The sequence below is a fragment of the Malus domestica genome, chromosome 04, assembly GCF_042453785.1.
Source record: "Malus domestica chromosome 04, GDT2T_hap1".
In the NCBI taxonomy this organism is placed as follows: Eukaryota; Viridiplantae; Streptophyta; class Magnoliopsida; order Rosales; family Rosaceae; genus Malus; species Malus domestica.
In genome coordinates, this window is record NC_091664.1 from 29,218,259 (window position 1) to 29,242,601 (window position 24,343).

General features: G+C 39.6%; 3 protein-coding genes and 1 long non-coding RNA gene across 5 annotated transcripts; 3 read left to right on the plus strand and 1 right to left on the minus strand.

Annotated features, from left to right (window-relative positions):
* Positions 1-472: 472 nt before the first annotated feature.
* On the plus strand, positions 473-15,575 carry LOC139187649 (deoxypodophyllotoxin synthase-like). Of its 2 annotated transcripts, none has more exons than XM_070820870.1 (3): positions 473-926; positions 1,144-1,477; positions 15,160-15,575. In XM_070820870.1, exons 1-3 carry the CDS (start codon positions 565-567, stop codon positions 15,271-15,273), a joined length of 810 nt encoding a protein of 269 aa, XP_070676971.1. In that variant the 5' UTR covers positions 473-564; the 3' UTR covers positions 15,274-15,575. The 2 variants fall into 2 exon arrangements, with proteins under 2 accessions (XP_070676971.1, XP_070676970.1); XM_070820869.1 differs by having other exon boundaries at positions 474-926; positions 15,143-15,575.
* LOC139195373 (uncharacterized) lies at positions 6,601-7,290 on the plus strand. The gene is made up of 2 exons (XR_011580218.1): positions 6,601-6,710; positions 6,886-7,290. It is a non-coding gene; the product is annotated as an uncharacterized lncRNA (long non-coding RNA).
* Positions 15,576-18,452: 2,877 nt separating the features above from the next.
* On the plus strand, positions 18,453-19,403 carry LOC139195099 (E3 ubiquitin-protein ligase CIP8-like). The gene has a single exon (XM_070820292.1). The coding sequence runs from the start codon at positions 18,453-18,455 to the stop codon at positions 19,401-19,403; it is 951 nt and encodes a 316-aa protein (XP_070676393.1).
* Positions 19,404-21,797: 2,394 nt separating this feature from the next.
* LOC139195374 (uncharacterized) lies at positions 21,798-23,524 on the minus strand. Its single transcript, XM_070820876.1, has 4 exons — positions 23,313-23,524; positions 22,776-22,893; positions 22,449-22,674; positions 21,798-22,040 (listed from the first exon to the last, which is right to left on the minus strand). The coding sequence occupies exons 1-4, from the start codon at positions 23,462-23,464 to the stop codon at positions 21,949-21,951; spliced, it is 588 nt and encodes a 195-aa protein (XP_070676977.1). The 5' UTR covers positions 23,465-23,524; the 3' UTR covers positions 21,798-21,948.
* Between the last annotated feature and the right edge of the window lie 819 nt (positions 23,525-24,343).

Genomic DNA, 24,343 nt, shown 5'->3' on the forward strand with positions numbered 1-24,343 from the left:
AAAAAAAAAAAAAAAAAAAAAACCGAAGATAGATTGTTTATGATTACGGTCCTTGTAACGTGCATGAAGTCCTACATTCCTGCTCCAAACTTCTTATTTTAATGCGCGGGAGAAAGCAACAAGCCAACAGCTAATTGTAGGTTTTGGATGATACTAGCAAGTGACTTTTTTGTTTTGTTTTGTCATTTTGATTGAGAGCAATCAATCTAGCAAACTCTCCTAAAGAGAGGAATCAAACCAAATTCTAAGACAAATTTTGAAAATTATTAAACAGAAACAAAATAAAAGAATAAAATCATGTCCCCACTCCACATCCTTTGGACATCCGAAAGCCATATCACATGATTCACGCATGTAATAGAAAATATTGTGTGTGGTGAATCATGATGAGCATAAAATTAATTATTTAATAATTTCATATGCCTAATACCACTGCCCAGCTACTATATATCTATATCCATATATATCTCAACTCCATGCATCCTCATTCGACTCACTTAAACAGTTAAACTCACTCACATTCGCACACACCACGTTAGTGACGATCAGTCGAGGAACTCAAGTATGGGATCGGATTCCGAAACAGCGTCGCTAAAAATTCCTATCATTGATTTCACAAATAGTGGCAGTGACACCACGCCCGACCAAGTAAGACATGCACTTGAAGAGTACGGTTGTTTCGTGGCGGCGTATGACAGAGTTCCGGCTCAACTTGTTGACAAGGTGATGGCCCAGTCGAAGGATCTGTTTGATTTGCCCACAGAAACCAAACTCAGCCACACTGGCGACGACGTACTCCGTGGATATATTGGACCAAGTCCTAGGCTTCCTTACTCCGAGACCTTCGCGATTAGTCATGCTACAAGCTTCCAAGATGTGCAGAATTTCATGAACCTCGTGTGGCCTGCTGGCAAAGATAACTTCTGGTAATATTAATCAAATTAATATATTATCGTTCGTGTTAATTTCTTATCACATATTTTACAGACATTCGAGTGGAACATGTATATATATATATATTTTTTTTTGGTTCGTTCGTGTATATGTGACATAATATGGTTTTGAATTTGTTTGACTTCTATCTTCGGTTTAATTACTTTTTTTAATAATAAATGTGTGTAATATATGCATGTACATGTGCAGTGAAACTACTCACAGTTATGTGAAGTTGATAGAAGAGTTGGGTGAACGGGTGATGCGATTGTTGTTCGAAAGCTATGGTGTTGCAGCGAAGCACTATGAGTCCTTTGCTGCTTTCAATGACCACATTTTTCGATTAATCAAGTATAGAGAAATGAAAGACATCGACATCACTGGTACTAGTGTATGGTTTCCAAGCCACACCGACGCAAGCTTCATATCAATACTTTTCCAGCACCAAATTGGCGGTTTAGAAATCGAATCCAAGGATGGAACCTTTGTGGGTATTGACGCCTCACCTTGCCACTTCATAGTCTTCGCAGGAGATATGTTGCAGGTAAGCATGAGTTGATTGAAGAATAATGTTAGGGAGACCAAATTTGTAACTCAAATGATGTGTCACAAATAAGAAATAAGCACGTTAATCAACATTTAAGCAATAATTCAATTATCAACATCCATATTATTTGGTTTACAAAACTTGGTTTAGAAATTTGATCTCCCTAACATTATAAGGGCCAAATTAGATATTTCTTTAAAGGGTGTGATATCCACACACTCTTTTTTATTTCTCACACACCTTTCTAATTTTCAACTGTCAGATCAGATGGATTGAAGAAGATCAAATGACAGAAATTAAAAATGGTATATGGATAACACCCCAAATGAAAAAGACTAACGCTACGCTTACCACATTTGTCATATCACATTTGTACAATCTCTCTAATAAAAGTACAGATAACACCCCGAATGAAAAAGACTAACGCTACACTTACCACATTTGTCATATCACATTTGTACAATCTCTCTAATAAAAGTACGGCTCACCAACATATATGAGTTTCATCTCTATTAAAAAGATGATATTAAAGTGATATGGAAAAAGTAGTAAGAGTAATATTTTTGAATAAAAATGACCTATGTGGATGATATCATTATGACATCTGTTGATGCACAAAATCAGCGAAGACTTTGGTACAACAGAAAGTGTCAGGTTTTGTGACCTTCGCTTGGTTGCTTCGGTCACTAGTGAGGATAAGTACGTAAATGAATAGAGACAGAGAAGCAAACACAGGATGTACGTGGTTCACCCAGATTGGCTACGTCCACGGAGTAGAGGAGTTCTTATTAGTAGTGAAGGGCTTACACAAGTACAAAGGATCAAGCTCTCAATTTAGTGAGTTCTTGTGAATGATTTAACACAAAATGGCATTAGGCAATATTGTGGGGGGATGACCCCTATTTATAGAAAAACTTGTAGCTTTGTCACATTGACATGTGTCATGTTATGATTGGTTCTTGATGTTGACACGTGCTGCGCTCTGATTGGCTTCTAATCTTGACACGTGTTGAGTAGTGATTGGCCTCCTGGTCGGAGGGGAACTCTTCTGGGTCCTTGACAGTATAGCGTTGGCCGGTGCTCGGTAGTTTCGGGATTGGTCAAGTATGGTACAAACAGTGCTCCCCTAAGTTCCCGAGTGAGGGAAACTCCTCGGTTGGGGACTTGCAAGATCCAATCCCTTGAGTAATCACGAAACTTCTAAGTACCGAAGTGTGGTCTGATCTTCATCTGCCCTTCTCTGGAAGTACCTTTCCTCCATCCGGGAATGGTGTATTTAGCTGATGTTGACGCACAAGGTAATGTATCAATTTCACTTGAAGCTTAGTTGTAGTTTCGGGCTTAGTCAAGTGTGATACAAACCCTATAGTAGGAGTCCCCCAAGTCGCCGAGCTAGGAGATCTGCCGAAAGAGGTGACAGACAAGGTAAGCAGTCAAACTTCCAAGTAAGCAACCCAGGATCAGAGGTTTGACTTCGGCTTCCGGTTGATTGTTCTCCTTCTCCTTGTCTCTCATTCAACTGCCAGGATAAGGAGAAGCAAATGGATAAGAGATGATATGAGATACTTTTGCTTTTGAAGAAGTAACTTTCCACAGGCTTATTCTTGAACTGTGCTGGAGGGTTTTCTGGTGCCCTTCAGAGTATAAGGCCGATTCAAAAATTTGAGGGTCAAAACAAGTCCATCAAATCTAGAGTACGTTCGACCTTGATGATATGGGATACTTTTGCTGTTGACGGAATAATGAATGTGGTATGGAAAGGTGTCGTGCTGTAGTGATCTGTTTCAGCTCACCGTTGAACCTTCTGCTTCAATCTTTCGCATGGCAGAAGTGGTGTGCAACCTTTGCATTTAAATGGTCCTTCAGAACATTCCTTCATAGTGACTCAACCACGCTTGGCAGCTTCAGTGTAAAGAGCCAATATCTGATCAACTGTCATGAGGTATTTGCCGGTGGAATTCGTGACCTTGACAGCAGTTGAGGATGAGTACTCGAGAGCAATGCTAAGTAAGCAACCAGGCAAAGGCTCCAGGCAGTCAGTTCCAAATTGGAGGTTTGATTTCAGGTTCCGACTGACTGCTCTCTTTCTCCTTGTCCTGCAGGTGTGGACAAGGACAAAGACAAAGACAGGGAGAAAGCATGATATGGGATACTCTTGCTTTCGACCCTGATGATATGAGATACTCTTGTTCTTGGTGTGGCTTATTTGCTGAGGTATTATCGGGGGGAAATAAAGCTGAGTATTTCGAGAGGTTATGTTGAGGGTGCCTTTTCAAACGCGAGAAAGGGTTGAGCATTTTTGCAGGTTTGCCTGTCCGTTGAGGAGGGAGGTCAATGTATATAGGGATTTCCCAATAACAAGTAGTAATGCTATTCCTTTACCCTTCTTGGTCACAGCAATGTAGTGGGAGCTGCCAGCTTCACGTGTTTTAATTTTGTCAGAGCACTTTGAAAAAGTGGTATGTGGTATCTGGAAAGCTGATATTACGTGTGGAGATTACAGACAAGCTTTATCTAAGGAAATCTGGCTCTCGAAGTTCTGAGAGTTGTGCCTCTTCGGTTTTCGAACAAGCAATCCCGTCGAGGATCTGACTCTCGAGATTCGGAAAGCGGTGCTACTCCGGTTTTTGAGAAAGTAATTATGTTGGGAGTTTTTTCTCGAATGTGAGTAAAGGTTGGACGTTCTTGCCAACCTGTCTTGCCGCAAAACACGGAGGTCGACACACATAGGGACTTTCCAGTTGTCAAGCAGTGGTGCTGTTCCTTTACCCTTATGGGTAATAGTAGGGTAGCTGGAACTTCGAAATTCTCGTGCCTAAACTTTGTCAGAGATCTTTGACAAAGTTATATGTGGTACCCGAGGAGTTGATGGTGCATATGGAGAGCGGTGATTGATCAGTAAGATTCACGTGCTTTCTACTTCACCAGAAATCTTCGACAGATTGCCCGTAATTTCCGCAAAGCTGATTGTGCATGTGACAGGTGCTGACGAGGCTGCAAAAGCAGGTGCTTCTTCGATTTCTGAGATCGGCCCTCGTGGTCTCTGAGCAGCCCAGCTTTTGAGAAAGCAAACGCCTCTTCGATTTCTGAGATCGGCCCTCGTGGTCTCTGAGCAGCCCAGCTTTTGAGAAAGCAAACGCCTCTTCGATTTCTGAAGCTCCGTCGAGTGCAGATTTTTATAGAGGCTGGCATTAAGTTCCACAGCACACTTGAATCTCTACCAGTAGAAGCTCATTTCTTGCACTTCTAAGATCTTGATTTGTCTGACCTCTTCCTTCTTCAACACATTTGAAAATGTCTGGACCCTCCGACCGTCGTTTTGACTTGAACCTTGGAGAAGAGACAGCCACGCCTTCTCCAGACAACATATGGCGCCCATCCTTCATATCCCCTACTGGTCCTCTTACCGTTGGGGATTCTGTGATGAAGAATGATATGACCGCTGCAGTGGTGGCCAGGAACCTTCTCACTCCCAAAGATAACAGACTACTTTCCAAACGGTCTGATGAGTTGGCTGTTAAGGACTCTCTGGCTCTTAGTGTTCAGTGTGCAGGTTCTGTGTCTAATATGGCCCAACGCCTATTTGCTAGAACCCGCCAAGTTGAATCATTGGCTGCTGAAGTGATGAGTCTCAAACAGGAGATTAGAGGGCTCAAGCATGAGAATAAGCAGTTGCACCGGCTCGCCCATGACTATGCTACAAACATGAAGAGGAAGCTTGACCAGATGAAGGAATCTGATGGTAAGGTTTTACTTGATCATCAGCGGTTTGTGGGTTTGTTCCAAAGGCATTTATTGCCTTCGTCCTCTGGGGCTGTACCTGGTAATGAAGCTTCAAATGATGAACCTCCAATGCCTCCTCCTTCTGGGGTTTTGTCAAGTACTGAGGCTCCGGATAACCACCCTCCGGTGCTTTCTCTTTCTGGGGCTCTACCGACTGCTGAGACTTCCCCTAAGCAACCTTTGTGAAGGCTCCCTTTTGTTTGTTTATTTTGACTCATGTATATGTACATATTTGTGGCTTATCGAAAATATTAATAAATAAGCTTTGCTTCATTTCAACATATTGTGTTAAATACACCAAAGCCTTCTTCATAAAGTTCTTTGAATTTTTGCTTTTGTTGAAACCTGTATTATTGAAGCTTTGTGAGTGAAGCATGTAGTTTGAGGTAGTGTTCCCTTAATTTCCCGAGTGAGGAAAACTTCTCGGTTGGAAACTTGAAAAATCCAAGTCACTGAGTAGTCACGAACTTTTGAGTACCAAGGCGTAGTAGCATATGGTGGGAGTCCCCCAAGTCTCTAGTCGAGGGAGTTGACGAATGAGGTGTCTTGCGAATAGTCCATGGCGTAAGTACCAAAACTTCATTCTTTTGTTTTCTAAGTGGTAGCCCCGGACTTTTTCTTCATATATTTTGTTTATGAAGGTTGCTAGGCCCGAATAAGTGGAATTGCAGAAGGTGTAACGGTTGGTAGCTGTTTTATGGAAAGCCATCTGACTACGATAGTCTTGCACATGATGACTATAGGGAGATACACACACATACTGCTATGATAGAGGGTGTAACCGTTGGTGCATTACAATCATAATGGAAGCATCACAATGATGGAAGCATCACAATGATGGAAGCATCACAATGATGAAAGCATCATAATGATGAAAACACCATAATGATGAAACATCATAATGATGTTTCTTTGGTGGAATTGGTTTTCATTTCCCCTAACAACCTGAATTGGTTTTCAATATAAGACCATCATCTGTAGCTCGAATCATAAAGTTGTCTTCATGAAAGTTGTTCTTTAATTCCTTAACTACAACATATCCAAATTTGAGAGCCATCAGATCAGTACAACTCTAGAAATTCAGGTACGACGAGTGATTGTTCATCATTTGTCTGTCAACACGTCAGACCTGTTGTGAGCTTCAAAAATTCCATTTTCTCTTGCTTAGATCAACATACTTTCTTCATCGAAGTTGTTCCTTAACTTGTGAACTACAACATATCCAAAATTGAGATCCCTCGGAGCTGTATAACTCAAGAAATTCAGGTATGATGAATGACTGGTTATTATTTTTCTGTCAACCCGTCAGATTTGTTGTGAGCTTCGAAACTCCATTTTCTATTGTTCAGATCAGCATGCTTTCTTCATTGAAGTTGTTCCTCAGCTCGTGAACTACAACATATCCAAATTTGAGATCCCTCGGAGCAGTATAACTCCAGAAATCCAGGTATGATGAATGACTGGTTATTATTTTTCTGTCAACCCGTCAGATTTGTTGTGAGCTTCGAAACTCCATTTTCTATTGTTCAGATCGGCATGCTTTCTTCATTGAAGTTGTTCCTCATCGTCTCTTTCATAACATATCAAAAATTCAGAATGAACTAATGGTTAAATATTTCCAGATCTTCGAAACATCACAGCAGCTTCGAAATCTGCAAGAATCCGACTGTCATGTTTGGAGCTTCAACACTTTAATTTCCGTCGCTCAAACAGAAATGGTTCCTTCTTGAAAGTTGTTCATATGCTCAAGAACTATAGGGTGTCCAAAATTCAGCTCCATTGGAGAAGAGCAGAGGTTGCAGAAATTTGATAGATGAAAGGAGGCGGAAGAGGGAGAGAGAGAAAAAGTCTCTTGGGTTGGATTTCTATTTTGGGGCAGATTCCAATTTTTGTAGCACCTTCATTATTGATGAATTGCTTGTACTTTTGTCCATTATGAAACTTGGGACTTTGGCTTGTTGTTGGATCTATTATAATATGTTTGGGAACATATATAAGTGAATAAATAAGAAGGAAAATTTTGGGCCCTTGTGGGTGTAAAACAAAAAATGTTTATGTTTACCCAAGTGTTTTTGTACAAGTTCAAGGGCATCTTGGGTTTTGTGAACAAAATTTGTTTATTTGGAGCAAGGTTTTGTGTTGAAGCTTTGTAGGTGAAGCTTTGGTGTTGAAGCTTTGTAGATGAAGCTTTCGAGGTGAAGCTTTGTAGATGAAGCTTTCTGGGTGAAGCTTTGATGGTGAAGCTTTGTAGATGAAGCTTTCGAGGTGAAGCTGTGATGGTGAAGCTTTGGAGATGAAAGTATGTAGAGGGAGCTTTATAGGTGAAGATTTTTTAGGTGAAGCTTTGTAGGTGAAGCTTTTTTAAGTGAAGCTTTTCGGGTGAAGTTTTTTTTGGGTGAAGCTTTTCGGGTGAAGCTTTTTGGATGAAGCTGTTTTTTTTTTTTTTTTTTTTGGCGCTTGACACGGTCTTCATTTGCTTGTTTTGTAGTGACTGTGGAAGACGGATTGCTTTCTGATTGAGAAGGGTTCCGGCATCGCTTGCTATGAATGTAAAAGAGTGAGGGCTGAGTTGGCTAAATTACCTCTTTATTGAATTCATTGCCAAATGGCCTTCATTACATAGGATGCCGAACGGCTATAGCTCAACACTTGTACATCGTGAGTCTATTTGTAGTAGTACTTCAAGTGATCAGCGTTCCATGGATGGCCAAGGGTCTTGCCATCGGAGCTTCTAAGTGTGTAAGAGCCAGGGCGACTGATGCCAATGACTTCATACGGTCCATCCCAGTTTGGACTAAGTGTGCCTTCACTCGGGACTCTGTCGCAGAGTAATCTTTTCTTTAAGACCCAGTCTCCTATTTTGAAAGAACGAGGCTTGACCCTAGAGTCATAATAGTTGGAGATGCGCTGCTTGTAGGCGACATTCCTCAAGTGAGCTTGGTTTCTGTGTTCCTCGACTAAATCCAAGTTGAGGGTGAGTTGTTTGTCATTTTCACTTTGAATGTAGTTCTGGACTCGGAATGTTGCTTGCTCGAGCTCAACAGGGACAACCGCCTCTGTGCCAAAGGCAAGTGAGAATGGAGTTTCTCCTGTTGAAGTCCGATATGAAGTGCGATATGACCAAAGAGCTTGGGGTACAAATTCTGGCCAACAGCCTTTAGCTTTGTCCAAGCTGGTTTTCAAAGTGCGCTTGATTATTTTGTTGATGGCCTCAACTTGTCCATTAGACTGGGGATGAGCTGGAGAGGCAAAGCATAAGTTGATGTTGAACTTAGAGCAGAACAACCTAAACTTCTTGTTGTCAAACTGTCGCCCATTGTCAGTGACTATCGCATTGGGAATGCCGAATCTACAAAGGATGTTCTTCCACACGAAGTCTTCTATCTTTGCCTCAGTAATGGTTGCCAAGGGTTCTACTTCGGCCCACTTTGTGAAGTAGTCCACTGCAACGACTGCGTAACAGACTTTGCCCTTCCCTGCCGGCATTGGGCCGATCAAATCAAGTCCCCACTGGGCGAAGGGCCAAGGGCTGATCATAGGAGTAAGAGGCTCTGGAGGGGAATGAGGAATAGTCGCATATCGTTGACATTTGTCACATGAGCGGGATACTTTGATGGCATCCTGGTGGAGTGTTGGCCAGTAATATCCTTGGCGAAAAGTCTTGTGTGCTAGGGACCGAGATCCAGCATGATCTCCACAGACTCCCTCATGTATTTCCCGAAGGACGATTTCCGCCTCGGCAGGCGTAAGACACCTTAAGTATGGCAGGCTAAAACCTCGCTTATAGAGTTGATCATTGATGATCAGGTAGCGGGTAGACTTGTATCGAATTTGCTTAGCCTGGACTTTATCATTTGGGAGGGTGCCATGAGCAAGGAAATTATAGATCGGGGTGATCCAACTATCCCCCTGTTGTAAGTTGCATACTTCTGCGGCCATGGTGCTTGGTGTTGCCAACAGTTCGACATGAATTTTTCTTCCAATCTTGTCTTCCACAGCTGAGGCGAGGCGAGCCAGGGCGTCTGCATGACTGTTTGCCGCTCGAGGAACTTGGGTGATCTGGTAGTGGAAGTGCTTGAGCAAAAGTTGTGTTTGCGCAAGATATGCTGCCATGGAGCTGTCCTTAGCATCAAAGTTGTTGGTAACCTGGTTGACCACTAATTGGGAGTCACTGAAAATATCAATTTGTTTAACCCCGAGGTGTTTGGCCAAACGTAATCCTGCTGGAAGGGCTTCATACTCGGCCTCATTGTTTGATGCCTTGAATTTGAAACGAAGAGCATACTCCATTGCTACTTTGTCGGGCGTAGTCAAGACTAGTCCCGCTCCACAGCCCTGTTGGTTGGATGAGCCATCAACATACAAACTCCATGCTGAGGTCGTTGATTCTACCTTCTGAGCTTCCGATGGTAATGAAGCTACTGCTTCAGGTGTAGAAGCAATGTCAACAGGATATGTGAAGTCGGCGATGAAATCTGCTACTGCTTGGCCTTTTTCGGCTGGTTTTGGTTGGTAGGAGATGTCAAACTCACCCAATGCTATCGCCCATTTGATCATTCGTCCAGACGTGTCAGGACTCTGGAGTATCTGTCGAAAAGGGTGATTGGTAAGCACGATGATGGCGTGTGCTTGGAAATAAGGGCGAAGTTTCCGAGCAGACATGACCAATGCTAGAGCTAATTTCTCAATGTTGGAGTATCGTGTCTCCGCATCTTGTAGGGCCTTGCTAGCGTAGTAGACGGGCCGTTCGACACCACTGTCCATTCGAATAAGAACAGAACTGACTGCTGAAGCCGAAACCGATAGATAGATGATGAGAGTGTCACCAACTTCTGGTTTGGAGAGCAGAGGGGCTTTACTCATGTACTCTTTGAGGTTCCTGAATGCCTTGGCACATTCCTCCGTCCATGTAATGTACTTCTTATTTCCCTTGAGTGCTTTGAAGAAAGGAGCACATCTGTCTGTGGCCTTAGAGATGAATCTGGTTAAGGCTGCCACCTTGCCAGTAAGGCTTTGGATGTCTTTTGAAGTTATTGGCTCTTTCATGTCGAGGATTGCTTTGATCTTTTCAGGGTTAGCTTCAATGCCTCGTTGGCTAATCATGAAGCCTAAGAATTTGCCAGAGCCCACGCCGAAGGCACATTTGTTGGGGTTCAACCTCATTCGATACCTCTTTAGAATGGTGAAAGTTTCAGATAGGTCGGTGATGTGTTGGTCAGCATGTTTGCTTTTGACTAGCATATCATCAACGTAAACTTCCATGTTCTTCCCAATTTGTTCGACGAACATTGAATTGACCAGTCTCTGATAAGTTGCTCCTGCATTCTTTAGGCCGAAAGGCATGACTTTATAGCAATATAGTCCCCTGTCAGTAGTGAAGGCCGTGTGTTCTTGGTCTGAGGGGTTCATGAGGATTTGGTTGTATCCTGAATAAGCGTCCATAAAGCTCAAAAGCTCACACCCTACCGTAGAGTCTATAAGCCTGTCAATAAGAGGAAGAGGGAAACTATCTTTCGGACACCCTTTGTTTAGGTCGGTGTAGTCAACACACATCCTCCACAAGACATTTTGAAGCGAAAGACTTTCTTTGGTCGGATTTTTCCTAACAAGGACCACATTTGCTACCCATGTCGGGTAATTGACTTCGCGGACAAAGCCTATGCCTTTGAGTTTTTCAACTTCTGCTTTCATTGCCTCGTATCGTTCAGCGTCATAAGATCTTCGCTTCTGTCTCACCGGCTTGATCTTGGGGTCAATACTCAAACGATGACAGATGACATCGGGAGAGATGCCTGGCATGTCCTCGTATGACCAGGCGAAGACTTCAGTGTTCTCTTTCAAAAAAGATATCAATGCTAACCGAAGGGGTGGTGACAATGTGGTGCCAATATTCACCATGCGGTCTGGATGATCTCTTGAGATAGGTACCTTCTCCAACTCTTCAGCAGGTTGGGCTTGCTGGGTGAAAGAGTCATCTCGAGGATCATCGGGTTGATTGTTGCTATCAAGAAGATCCAAGGTCGCTTCATCTAGGCTGGTCTTTGTGACTTGGTCATGTACAGACAGGGTTTCCTTGGGTCCGGGCAAGTGTTGTTGCTTAACTGAAGTGTTGTAACATGATCGTGCACTAAGCTGATCTCCTCTGATGTAGCCGTTGCCATGGGGGGTTGGAAATTTCATCAACAGCATATGCGTGGATACCATAGCCTTGAGATCATTGATGCCTGTGCGCCCAAAGATGACATTGTATGCCGTTGGGCAGTCAACCACTAGGAAGTTAGTGGTAATGGTAGCCGTGTAAGGGCCTGTACCAATAGTAAAGGGTAAATGTATGCTCCCTAAAGGTTGCACGATATCACCGGAGAAGCTTATCAGAGGAGAAATCGAGCGATCGAGCAAGTGTTCAGCTACACTGAGTGCCCTGAAAGCTTCGGCAAACATGATATTGACCGAAGCCCCTGTGTCTACGAGGATTCGTCGAACATCAAAGTTGGCTATGTGAGCCTCCACGATCAATGGGTCGTTATGAGGGTAGATGATGCCTCTTTCTTCCTCAGGGTAGAAACATATCGGATCCCAGTTAGGTTTTTGATACTTCCCTCCCCTGATGTCTTCCACGTGAAACACTTGGTGACCAGGCCTCAGACTTCGTTCACTGTTTTTCATGGCCCTATTGGAAGATTCAGATATGGGTGTGCCGCCGCTTATGGAATATATGACATTCACCTGGCGTTGGTTACGGTTATCCCTTTGAGGGTGAAGAAGGAATTGATCAATTTTTCCTTCTCGTGCCAAAGCTTCAATACGATCACGGAGGATGATACATTTCTCGCTATCATGGCCGTTATGCTCATGGTAGCAACAAAACGTGCCCGCGTTATTCGGGGGCGTGTAATCTGGGTGCCTCGGCTTTGGCTTTGGTATCAGGTGAGCTATGTTGGGGTAAATGGCCGCGCATGTGGCATTCAAGGGCGTGTATGTCTCATACCTTGGGGTAGGGGGTATCTTGACGCGGGTTTGACCCACTGCATTGACTGCCTGGGGGCGAGCGTTATTGTGGCGATACCCTTGGTTATCGGGATAGTGTCCCTTACTCTTTTTACTGAAAGGAGAGTGGTGAGGATGGAAATCCTTCCTCTTGCCTTGAAATTGATATGTCTGTTGATTCGGTGAAGCATTATGCAAGGCATGGAGAGGTGCCACTGCTGTTTGGAAAGTCGAGGTCTTCTCATTTAGGTGAGTCTGGCTTCCACCTCCCACTTATTGATAAAGGATGGTTGTAGGGGGTTTCTCCTGATATGTCTCTGCCTCGGCGGAGGCATGGTTATAAGCCTGCGCCATCACCTCAGAGTAAGTCTTCCAAGTATTGGCATTGATCATGTATTTAAAGAAACAATCACGTAGGCCTGCCGTGAAGGCTTTGAGGGCAGTCTTGTCGTCTGCCTCGGCACACCGGGAGTATTCATGGCTGAAGCGGCCAGCATACATACGTAATGACTCGTCTGGCTTCTGGCGGATAGTGTACAAGTCATCTGCAGAGTGCAAGCGATCGGTTTGGAAAATGTGTTGGGAAACAAATAGTTTCCTCAATTCCTCAAATGAGTCTACCGTCTCAGGTGTAAGACGACAATACCAATTTAGAGCTCCACCAGAGAGGGTGGAGGGGAAGAGAAGACATCGCTCTTCGTCGGTGTGCATCCGGTATGCCATGGTGGACTCAAAGAGGTTAAGGTGCTCAATCGGGTCCTCTTTTCCAGTATAAAGTTGCAAGCCAAGCTTTTGCTTTGTCTTTGCTTGAAGGGGGGTGTTGAGGATCCTCCTTGTAAGAGGGCCAGGCCTGGGTTGGTTCCAGTCAGGTATTTCAGCCTGACGTTCAGCCTTCAACTTGTTTACTTCCTCAAGAAGTTGTAGGACAAGGGGGTCCTGAGCGGAGTTACGTGCCACTGGAGCTTTCTTTCGTAAATCTCCATCTCCTCTTGGAATTAGGAAGGTTTGATCAAGGGCATGTGATTTTTCCCTGGACTCGCTGTACTGGCTTCCAGGGTATGTCTGTCGGAACACCTCTGAGTCCCCTGTACCCTCATGTCTCTCTAGGACTTGTTGCCCATTCCCCAAGTTGGTGGCCGGCTCGGGCCGTGGCAGGGGACCGAGTCTCTCAGAAATCATTGGGTCATTGATCTTTGAGCTTATATGGATGGAATTCTCTCGACGTTGCTTCAGGAAATCCCGACAATCGCGAAAGACGGCTTTCGATCCTTCTGCCCCTTCAGCAAAGAGGTGTCTCCCTCCGCTTCTCATGGTTCGGGTCGAAGCAACTGGGTTGAGAGAAGCCTCATGTTGATTATCAAATCGAGGGGTAATTTGTTCCCTATCAGGGATATCTATGTCGAATGCATGTGACCCTCCATGTTGGAGGGCACCCAATTGATGGTTGACTTCCACGGGGGCAACAAGCTCGCGTGTCTGAGCTTGCCTAGCTTCGTGGAGTGTCTCGAAGAGCTTCTCATATTGCTCCTGGAGGACCTCATTCCTCATTGCTATCTTGTTGTTCTGAGCTTCCAACTCATCGACTTTAGCTTGAAGAAGAACTCGTTTTCCTTCCTTCTTTCGTTGTTTCGCACTATGTGCAAGGGGGGTGTCATTCTGTGTGCTGTGGCTTCCTTCGCTTCCCATGTTGGAGAGGGATGCCTGATCAAAAGAAAGTGTACGAATGATAGAAACCAGCTTGACACAGCTGAAGAGAGTAGGAATAAGTATCGTTTCCCACAGACGGCGCCAAATGTTGATGCACAAAATCAGCGAAGACTTTGGTACAACAGAAAGTGTCAGGTTTTGTGACCTTCGCTTGGTTGCTTCGGTCACTAGTGAGGATAAGTACGTAAATGAATAGAGACAGAGAAGCAAACACAGGATGTACGTGGTTCACCCAGATTGGCTACGTCCACGGAGTAGAGGAGTTCTTATTAGTAGTGAAGGGCTTACACAAGTACAAAGGATCAAGCTCTCAATTTAGTGAGTTCTTGTGAATGATTTAACACAAAATGGCATTAGGCAATATTGTGGGGGGATGACCCCTATTTATAGAAAAACTTGTAGCTTTGTCACATTGACATGTGTCATGTTATGATTGGTTCTTGATGTTGACACGTGCTGCGCTCTGATTGGCTTCTAATCTTGACACGTGTTGAGTAGTGATTGGCCTCCTGGTCGGAGGGGAACTCTTCTGGGTCCTTGACAGTATAGCGTTGGCCGGTGCTCGGTAGTTTCGGGATTGGTCAAGTATGGTACAAACAACATCTATGTAAGAGCTTAGCTCACGAGAACATCCTCTTGAAAAAAGAAAAGAATTTATATGGAAAAGGATCACCACCACATTGCATCCATGTCCAATAATATTGTCATATGCAAGTTTTTCTTCACTTGACAATGTATGATTGGGTCGGAACTTCACATGGCGGTGAATCCATTCCATGTATGTTGCCCTCTTAAAATTGAGTACCAACTAGATCGGTGTGATTGCAAAATATAATTAAAAAAATAAAAAAGACTATTTACAGATTAATTAAAAGGACTGATGGTGAACAATTGGTAACTTTAAAGTTGCTTAAAGTTGTTTTGTAGACTTTTTTTTTGGACATATGATATTAGTTATATGAAGGAGATGAAAGAAGTAGACTAAATCTCATAATAAACTAATAATAATATGATTTAAATTCGCATGTTGTAAACTTTTAATAGACAGAGCAAACTCATATATATACGCTCCTAAACCATGCCCCGCCTTCACACTTCAACATCCTAAATCATGAGTATGAAAACTTATAGCGTATATTATTCATTAATTAATTACAAATGATTGATTAATTTGTTAATAATCAGATTTGGAGTAATAACAGAATAAAAGCTTGCAACCATCGCGTCAGGATTTGGGACGTGAATGTGGAAAGGTGCTCGGTGGGAATTTTCATATTCAACAGGGGAAAGATACAAGTACCAGAAGAAGTAACTGATGAGAAGAACCCATTGTGCTATAAACCATGCGATGGTCTTGGCTATATTGCTTTTGCTTTCTCCAACCTGGATTTGACCGGTCGTGTCAAGGCCTACTGTGGTATCTAATACTAATGCCACCATGAATTGATCTTTATATATGTATTTTCTCCCATGATTAGTAAATAAAAGTTGTGCATGCCATGAGTTATGTGATATAATTGATATTTTACGCCCCACCTTGAACGGACGGGTAACAAATCACCTTGTGTAATTAAGATATTTTGAATTCAAAAAATGAGGCTAATTAATTTGTGTACGATATTTCTTTGTTGAATGATACTTTTGTCTACGCTATAATTGTTCCTTGGTCTTAATTTGGATAATAATAAAGGAAATGTACGGTCCTAATTATAATATTTGTATAATAAAGAAACATTTATCACAATTGAATGGACATAAGTTTTGTACTTCTTTAATTATCTTGTAAATTAAGGGCTAACTTCCGTAAAATGATAGAGGGTTGGGGAGAAAATAGATCTTAAGGGTAAAGTTTAAAATGTAAGCCAACATTTTTTAAATTTTCTATCCATTTAAACATAAATGGATTGTTCATTATTAACTACACGTGGTTTATGCCATTTAGTATTACAAGCTAATAGTACTTCTTTCTACTTGTAAGTGAGAGATCTTATATTTGATTTTCATTAAAAGCAAATTTCCCCTTTGTGTAGATAATATCATTTGTTAAAAAAAAAAATTACACACGATCGGTTTGAAGTCAATACTTATCAAAAGAAACACAACCGTAAATGCATTTATTAAAAACAATAAAAGAGAAATATCACTTGTTTAAAAAAAAAGAAATAATGATGAATAGTTTTATTTAATTTGTTTTCGTTGAGAAGTAATAATTAATCAAAACATGAATTGAGAGACACAACACAAAGTTAGAGTGTTCTAATAAATTAACATTTAGTTGCACTACAAGTAATGTAAGCAAAGGTTAGTACTTCTTTGTCACCAATTAAAGAATAGTTTGCATTGCTTACTTTTTTAGTCACCACAATATCAAAGTAGTGTGGTTTACTCCTTGGGCCACCAGTATCAGTGACAATTGCAGCGCAACTCTTTAACTATTATACATTATTTTTTGCTAAATAAAACAAATAGCAACTCTAGTGATAATATTATCTATATTAACCACCACGGGATGATTCAATGGGTGGAGATGAATTTCAAGTATGTATTTCACAAGACACTTTTTGGTTTGATTTCTAGCGCTAGTGAATCACATGATCGTGACCAGGAGATGCTAAAATGTCTCTGTGAGTCTTCCCGATCCCTGAAAGGGTGGACTGCCGTGAGAAAGCCATCAGCTAATCTCATAAGAAAAAAAATGATAATATTATCTATTTTACTAACGATAGATTTGTTTTGTAGAATATCTTTGTTAATTTTGAATTTTGGTAATTAGAGCTGTCAACTTGCAGCGGTCCGTATTATGTTGAAGCTGTTGGTAGGCAGTTAAAATGTTCCCAGTTTACTCCTTTGTAGGCACAACGAAAGTTGAACTAATTGTTGAACTTTGCAGTGATCTAGTAACATTGTCTTCAGGTTCTAAAACCCAAGGATGAAACTTCTTTCTTTCTCGGCCGTAATTGCTTTGGCACATAAGTTAGTAGCACATTCAACACCACCACCACCTCCATTCTACTCACCCAATTGAGCTCAGTTGCGAGTTGACATGCCCGTATTCATAAAAATGACGTATATTCTTTGATTTTCCCTTTCTAAATTGAATTTTTTTTCTTCAGAAAAAAAAAAAGAACAAAGAAAAATAGATTTTGTGGGTGGAATATTGGGCTTACAGAACATGGGCTTGTGTGTAAGTGACAATTGGGTGATGACAAATATTTTTTTTTTTAACAAATAATATTATTTACATTAAGAGAGAGGGAGTAAGCTTAAGCCTTATAATGAACTAACAGTAATGTGGTTCAAATTCACTTTTGGCGAGAATCGAACCTAAGACCTCTCACTTACAAGTGAAGAGGAATATCACTAGACTATAGTACTAAGTGACAAACATATGACATTTTGATGATGAAGAAAAACTGAAATAATTTATGCACGCTTATTTTTTTAGCACCCTATTAATTTACGTTCTTTGAAAAAAATGGGGATGTGAAAATCATTTAGTCTCGAAGAAACATGTTTTTGTTCTTTTGTTTCATTATTATGTTGTTATTTAAAATTTTCAGTGAGTGATGAAGTAAGGCTTGGATGGAGGTGAGGAGCGGAGGAATTGTCGCCAGTGGGACTGCGCGTCTGGCGAGTGGTTTTCCAATGCTGGCTGTGGTTGGGCTCCTTTTTGGGCCGGGGTTTGTATCACTTATTTTATTTTATAACAAGTTAACCGCAAATAAAGTTGAAAATAAATGTCTATATTCGTTTAAGGAAAATTAATAAAAATGATTTAAAAACTTTGAATTTTAACAATAAAGAAAAAATAACGAGTAAAGTGAATAGTACAAAGATTGACTTTTTAGTGTAAAAATATGGTTTTTCGTTAAAGTTCCCTTGTTAATATTAAAGTTGACACACATGTGGTACTGTAAGGGAGTAGAAATTTATTTTCCTCCAAATTTGCCGCCTCCAGTCTCCTACTACCACTTTTCTCTTTTTCTCCTTCTATAAAGAAATCAAGAAAAAATGTTGACCGACTTAAATGTAATCGTTCATATAGGAGCAGATTGAAGGGAAATTAAATTTTGAGAGAAAACAATCCTACTCCATACAATAAGTTGAATGTATAAGATTTGAACAACTTTTCTATCAAAAAAGCATCCACATATAACATTATAATTGAAATTGGTTTTATAAAGATAGATGATGAGGTCTCTTTTTTCTTACTTTCCGATCCGCTAAGTCTTACTAAACCCTAGTTCATATCAGACTAGGACTGGAGGGATGTAGAATTAATTAGTGAGATATAAAACCTTTTTTTTGTGAGAAACAGAATACAGTCCCATTCCTTGCAGGCTTAGGAAACCTAAGCCTCCTCGACTTAGAATTTAGGGACATAAGCTAGCTATATATATGTACATTACAAGTTACTAGAGTTTGTATACCGATCTCCGTTAATCAATTAAATTCTCCGAACCATATATTATTGGTTGATTGATATCCAATAATCATGCGGCCATCGTCCAGCGAGATATGTATACACCATTTTCTTAGCCGGGTGTGGGTGAACGACGATGCATACCACAAAGAGATGATGATTAAGAAGGGGCAGGAAGGCTTGGTTATGATCAGATTAAGGAACTACAAAACAACAGGAAGAGGTTGGATGAACGACGACGAAGGCTGGCCAATTAACGAAGACGAAGATGAAGACGAAGAAGACAACGAAGTTGAAGAAGAAGAAGACAACGAAGATGAAGAAGAAGAAGAAGAAGAAACAACTCGTGGTCCACCGACAGTTAGAGGCTTTCGTTTTGTACAAAGTGACAGACCTGAAAAATTAGTAACGGTGAGCCTATGCTCTTTCAAACTAACATATTCAGCAGAGCGCATTGCAAGGGATCTTACAGATCTTCAAGTCCCAGAAGAAGAACAACCAAATATTATCGCCAAAGTGTTTCGGTTGATTGACGAACAGGACGTCGTCCCCTTCCAGACTATTGAAGTCGACATGGATGACTTCACTGCGCATGTGAGACGCGGTCACCCAGTTGTACGTAGTAGGATTAGTGAGACTAAAGTCAAGTATATTCCTGCAACTAAATCATCCATCGACGGTTTGGAGAAAGTGAGATTACTTGATCTCCAAGGCCTGTTAAAAAAAGGAGCAGCAGCTAATGATACAACGTCGCTGTTCTGCGTTATTTGCATGGAGGGATTTTTCAACGTTGACGGCCAAGGTCATGATCACGTTGATGATGATCAAAGTCCACTACTTGCTCGCATGCCCTGCAAGCACCTTTATCATGGAGACTGCATTGTTCAATGGTTGGAGAGGAGCCATTTGTGTCCCTTGTGCCGATACCCAATGCCAACGACGCCAAGGTACCCAATGCAAACGACAAGAAATGCGTTGCAGATGTTGATAGACAACTACACCGATGACATGGACCAAGACTAGCTAGCTAGCGATCTAAAACTACACTGATACTAAATTATTTTTATATTTAATTGATTGATGTCATTATATTGGAATGTTGTTAATATGCAGCTAGTTTTTTTCTTTAATTCACTTTTTTTGTTACGACGACGACTTTTTTTGTTTTTTACTGAAAATATAACTTTAGCCCCTGAAACTTAATTTTTTTCACATAAAACCCGACATAAATTTTTTACTCGAATAAAACCCATTGATTGGATTCCACATCAACAAATTCATTAATTATATTTGACTTTACACATTTAAAAAATTTCGATGCCCAAAACACCCCTATTTGAATGTTTGATTTACACAATTAATTCCATACAAATTGTAAGGGAGAATTAATGATTTTACAAAAATAAAAAAAAATAATAAATTTGTTGCCTAATATATAATAGAGAGCTTTAACGAAAAGCTCACGGTACTATTCACTTTAACGAAAAACCACATTTTTACACTAAAAAGTCAAACCTGGTACTATTCATTTTACCTTTTATTTTGTCCTTATCGTTAAAACTCAAAGTTTTCAAGCCATTTTCATTAATTTTCCTTATATAATAACAATAAAACATGCCTAATAAATGTAGTAATACATGCTTAGTTAAGTCAATAAAATTATATTTTACATATAAATGTAGGTAAATTATTTCGCGCGCACGCGCGCACACACACACATATATGTATATATAACAACAAAAAAAAAAGCCTGATATACAAAAAAATTTATCTACATAATAAAGCGAACCCAATATATGCAAAATACATGCAAAGTAATATACCTACATAAAAAATGTTATTATTTTATTCAATACTAGTTTACCTATTATTTGTACATATAATAATAAAATGTGCCCAATATACACGATGATACATAAAAAATAAAATACCTACATTATGAAGAAATGTTATTTGATACAAAAGTAATTTACTTACAAAATAAAGAAATGGTATTTTATTCAAGATTAATTTACTTGTTTTATTGTACGTATATCTTATAATAATAAAATGTGCCAAATATATGTAATAATACATGGAAAATAAATTACCTCCAAAATAAAAGAATGTTATTTGATTCAATATTAATTTACTTACAAAATTTATGTTATTTGCTCATCATAAATTTAAATATAGGTAGATTAATTTGTTTAGCATGTTTGATCATATATGTAGTACTGTGCATGTGTGTGTGTGTATATATATATATATATATGAACTTATAGTAGTACTATATATATAAGTAAACTACTATACGTTTATATAGGTAAACTCTATATGTGTGTGTATATATAGGTAAACTATATATGTGTGTGTGTATATATATACACATACATATATTGAGCTTATGGCAGTAATACATACATTTGAACGTATATATGTGTGTGTTAGGGGTAATAATATGTGCAATAATTATATTTTCATTGTAATTAAAATGAGTAATGTTGCAGTCCTATTAGATTAGGAATGTGATTGTGTAAATCCTAGTAGATATAAGAATGAATCTTATATTCCTATTAGGAATAGATTACCTATAAAATGTAGTAATCCTAAAGGGTAAAGAATTAACCTTCCATATTACTATAAATAAAAGCACAATGGGGTGGAATAACACACACCTACAATTACATATCTCTCTCTTCTCTCTCTATGCCGCACTCCCTCTCTCTATATGGCCTCCATACTTGTGCAAATGGAAGAAAGGGAGGTGCGCGACAATTGCCCAAAATCACTCGCGCCCAAAAAATGAACGCGCTGCAACATTAAAGATTGCTGCAAAGTGCAGCCCCACCCACGGTGGGTATGTCAATGACATGTTGGCAATGGAAAGTGAGCCCAATGGCTCTTTTGGTTGATCAACGGAGGAAATTCAATGGGTCCAACGGTCCATGTTTAATTTAGGAAATATTTTTGTTTTATATTTATAAATGTAGTGAACTCAATGACTAAGATTGAACATGATCAAATCTAACGGTGAAAAAACAAATCTAATGGCCAAATTTTAAAACTAACGGCTAAATAATTTTAAAATATTATTTAACTCAAAATTCACCGAAAAACTCTATAAATACCTATATATTTGTTCAAACATTCACACAAAATTCATTTTTCTCTTACATTTCTTCCAATTTTTCTTTCTACCATCTTCCAAAACCATGTGTTTATTCATGTGTTTTGTATTTATACATTTCTATCATGTATTTCTTATTCTTCCATAGTGTTTCATGACTTTTATGTGTCGATTTAGTGATTTTTCAATGTTTATCGGAATTTAAATATTTTTAGGTTAAAATGTTCATAAAATTAATTTATGATAGCCCAGAAGGGTTGAAGCAGAAAAGTTGTTTCTAGGTTAAAAACTAAATGTTGGAGATGGTATAAAGGACGGGGATGCACGCTAAGCATATAATAATATGGGTCAGCCAAAAGATCAACAAATGCCTCACCGAAAAACTAGAATTTTTTTTTTTAGCGATGTATTGTCTACCGTTAGGGTGCAACGAGGCCAGAGTCTTGAATTTGCCATTACTTAGTTGTTTCCCCAGTGAACAAACTTTCTAGCTTTGCTTCTGCTCTCCTCCCCCTTCTTGTTTCGTTGAAGCTCCTCTACATGTCTGTTTACTGTGGGAAAAATAATAATAAATTTAAGATTATGTTGGTCAGTGGCGGGATATTAGTTAAAGTTAGTAACAACAACTTGCTAATCAGATTCATGGAAAGAGAGCCAAATGAGGTATTTCTTTTCATCTTTTTGTGAATTGGGTTATGTGTTGTGTGGTTATGGGAAGCAAAGAAACACTGCACTCATTGTAATAACACTGCATAGTGATGCTTAACGTATAAGTGGATTGTGGAGGGTATAGATTCTATAGAATGATTTACTCCAAAAACAATGAATTATCACAGGTATATCAAATTTTCTAACTCTACATATTAAGGAGCTTATATTTGTTAAAAACAATGTCATACACAGTGTTGGCACAGAAAATGTATTCATAATTCTAAAGCACTAAACAGAGAACTACTTACACGCAGGAAGGAGGGACGTGTCGGCAGAAACAGCACAAGCAATCCCCAAGTTATGAAGAGCACCCTTTATGACTCCACATGAGAAATGGAGATGCATGTTTGGTTCTTCTGCTGCCTTGTTTTCAGCCGCCTCGGCATTTTCTTTAGACAAGTCTCCATTTTCGGAAGGATCGAGCGACATGCGTGAAACCCAACGAAACCGATTATCTTGCAATACAAAAGTACCCTACAACACAAACAAAACCCATCTTAGTCTTATCAAATTCACACATTGACAAAGAACCCCAATTCAGTATTAGTCGATTGACTCGACTCCAAACAAATTACCCTATGATTGGTCTTTAAGTTGTCAATCTGCTTCTTGAAGAGCTCGGACCAAAAGTCCTTGCAGATGAACTTAATTGCATCCAGATGATCAGTAAACCGAGGCCGCTCCATCGTGTACCTAACAAGTGAAATTGATCCATAATCACACTCCTATTCCTACAATTTACAATGAGCATTATTTTGTTAACTTTAAATTATAAGTAGACCTAGAATAGCATAGGATTCAATGCCACACACATATGCTTTACTTTCCCACATTTTCTCAGCAACCAAACACTCTAACAAATCATTACAAACGAAAAAAAGAGAAAAAATTTCGAAATCAAACACTTCGAATTACTATCCCACATTTTCTCAGCAACCAAACACTCTACCAAATCATTACAAACGGAAAAAAGAGAACAAATTTCGAAAATAGGCATTTCAGATCTAGAAACCCAAAACCTGTGAGATCAAACAAATCCAATTCAATTACAATGAAATAAAGGGAAGAACTAGGGAGGGCAGGGTGGTTAGGAATAGTGTGGGGAGGTGTACCGCTCGGAGAGCTGGTGGCCGACCTGGTAGCCAATAGCGTCGATCCTACTGGCGGCGAGCTCGGGCTTGTTGGCGTATAACCGATTGCAGTACATAGAGACCATCTCTGTCAGTAGACTATCCACGCAGCTCTCTGAGACCTCTCTCCCCATCCCTCTCTCTCCAGCTCTCGCGCTCCCTGTGTATTTTCTCTGTAAATTGATTTTTTTTTTCATCAAATAAAAAAAAAACAAAGAAAATAGATTTTGAGAGTGGATTATTGGGCTTATAGAATATGGGCTTCTTGTGGGTATGGAATAATTGGCCCATTGGGTGAACATACAACATTAGATCATCTCATAAGATAAAACTTAAAATATAAGCGCTAAACCCCCTTCCCAAATCATCTCCAACTATTGGACTAAAATAAGCTTTGAAGATAAAATATATCTTTGGGTTAGATTCCCTCAGAAATTAAGTCTACCTTAAATTATTCTGGACCCACCAAATTGTAATATTTCAAACTTTTCTTTTGTTTTTACTTATAATCCAACGGATGTGATCAAATCAGATCAAATTTAACAGTAAAAAAAATTTGACAGCCCTAAATCAAATCTAATATCTAAAATATTTTTTTTAAAATAAAAATTCACTTTATTTACCGAAATTTAAATATTTTATATTAAAATGTTCATAAAGATAAATTAGGATAATCTACATAAATTTTATTTTAAAAAAATAAGGATAAAATCATCATTTAATAATCTCGGGCTAAAATTTGAAGTCATAACTATTGGAGAAGAAAAGCAGTTTATGGGTAATGACTTAAATTTTTAAGCTTTATTCCCAAGTGTATAAATGTTCTAATGGTGAAGAAAAAAAAATTATAAACACTCAATTTTTTTAGCACCCTGTTAATTTATGTTATTTGATTGTGTAGAAAAAAACGAAAAGACGGATGTTAAAATAAGTTTGATACAAATAGTTTCCAGGAAAAATTAAACTATTTTTCACAAGTTGGATATATAAGATTTGAAGGCCAACTTTTCTTG

Coding starts and splice junctions, on each gene's coding strand:
- LOC139187649 (XM_070820869.1), top strand. CDS start 565: ATGGGATCGGATTCCGAAACAGCGTCGCTAAAAATTCCTATCATTGAT. Junction 927..1,143: donor GCTGGCAAAGATAACTTCTG/GTAATATTAATC, acceptor GTACATGTGCAG/TGAAACTACTCACAGTTATG. Junction 1,478..15,142: donor TCGCAGGAGATATGTTGCAG/GTAAGCATGAGT, acceptor GTTAATAATCAG/ATTTGGAGTAATAACAGAAT.
- LOC139195099 (XM_070820292.1), top strand. CDS start 18,453: ATGCGGCCATCGTCCAGCGAGATATGTATACACCATTTTCTTAGCCGG.
- LOC139195374 (XM_070820876.1), bottom strand. CDS start 23,464: ATGGGGAGAGAGGTCTCAGAGAGCTGCGTGGATAGTCTACTGACAGAG. Junction 22,675..22,775: donor ACTTAAAGACCAATCATAGG/GTAATTTGTTTG, acceptor TTTGTGTTGTAG/GGTACTTTTGTATTGCAAGA. Junction 22,041..22,448: donor CACGTCCCTCCTTCCTGCGT/GTAAGTAGTTCT, acceptor TTTTTCCCACAG/TAAACAGACATGTAGAGGAG.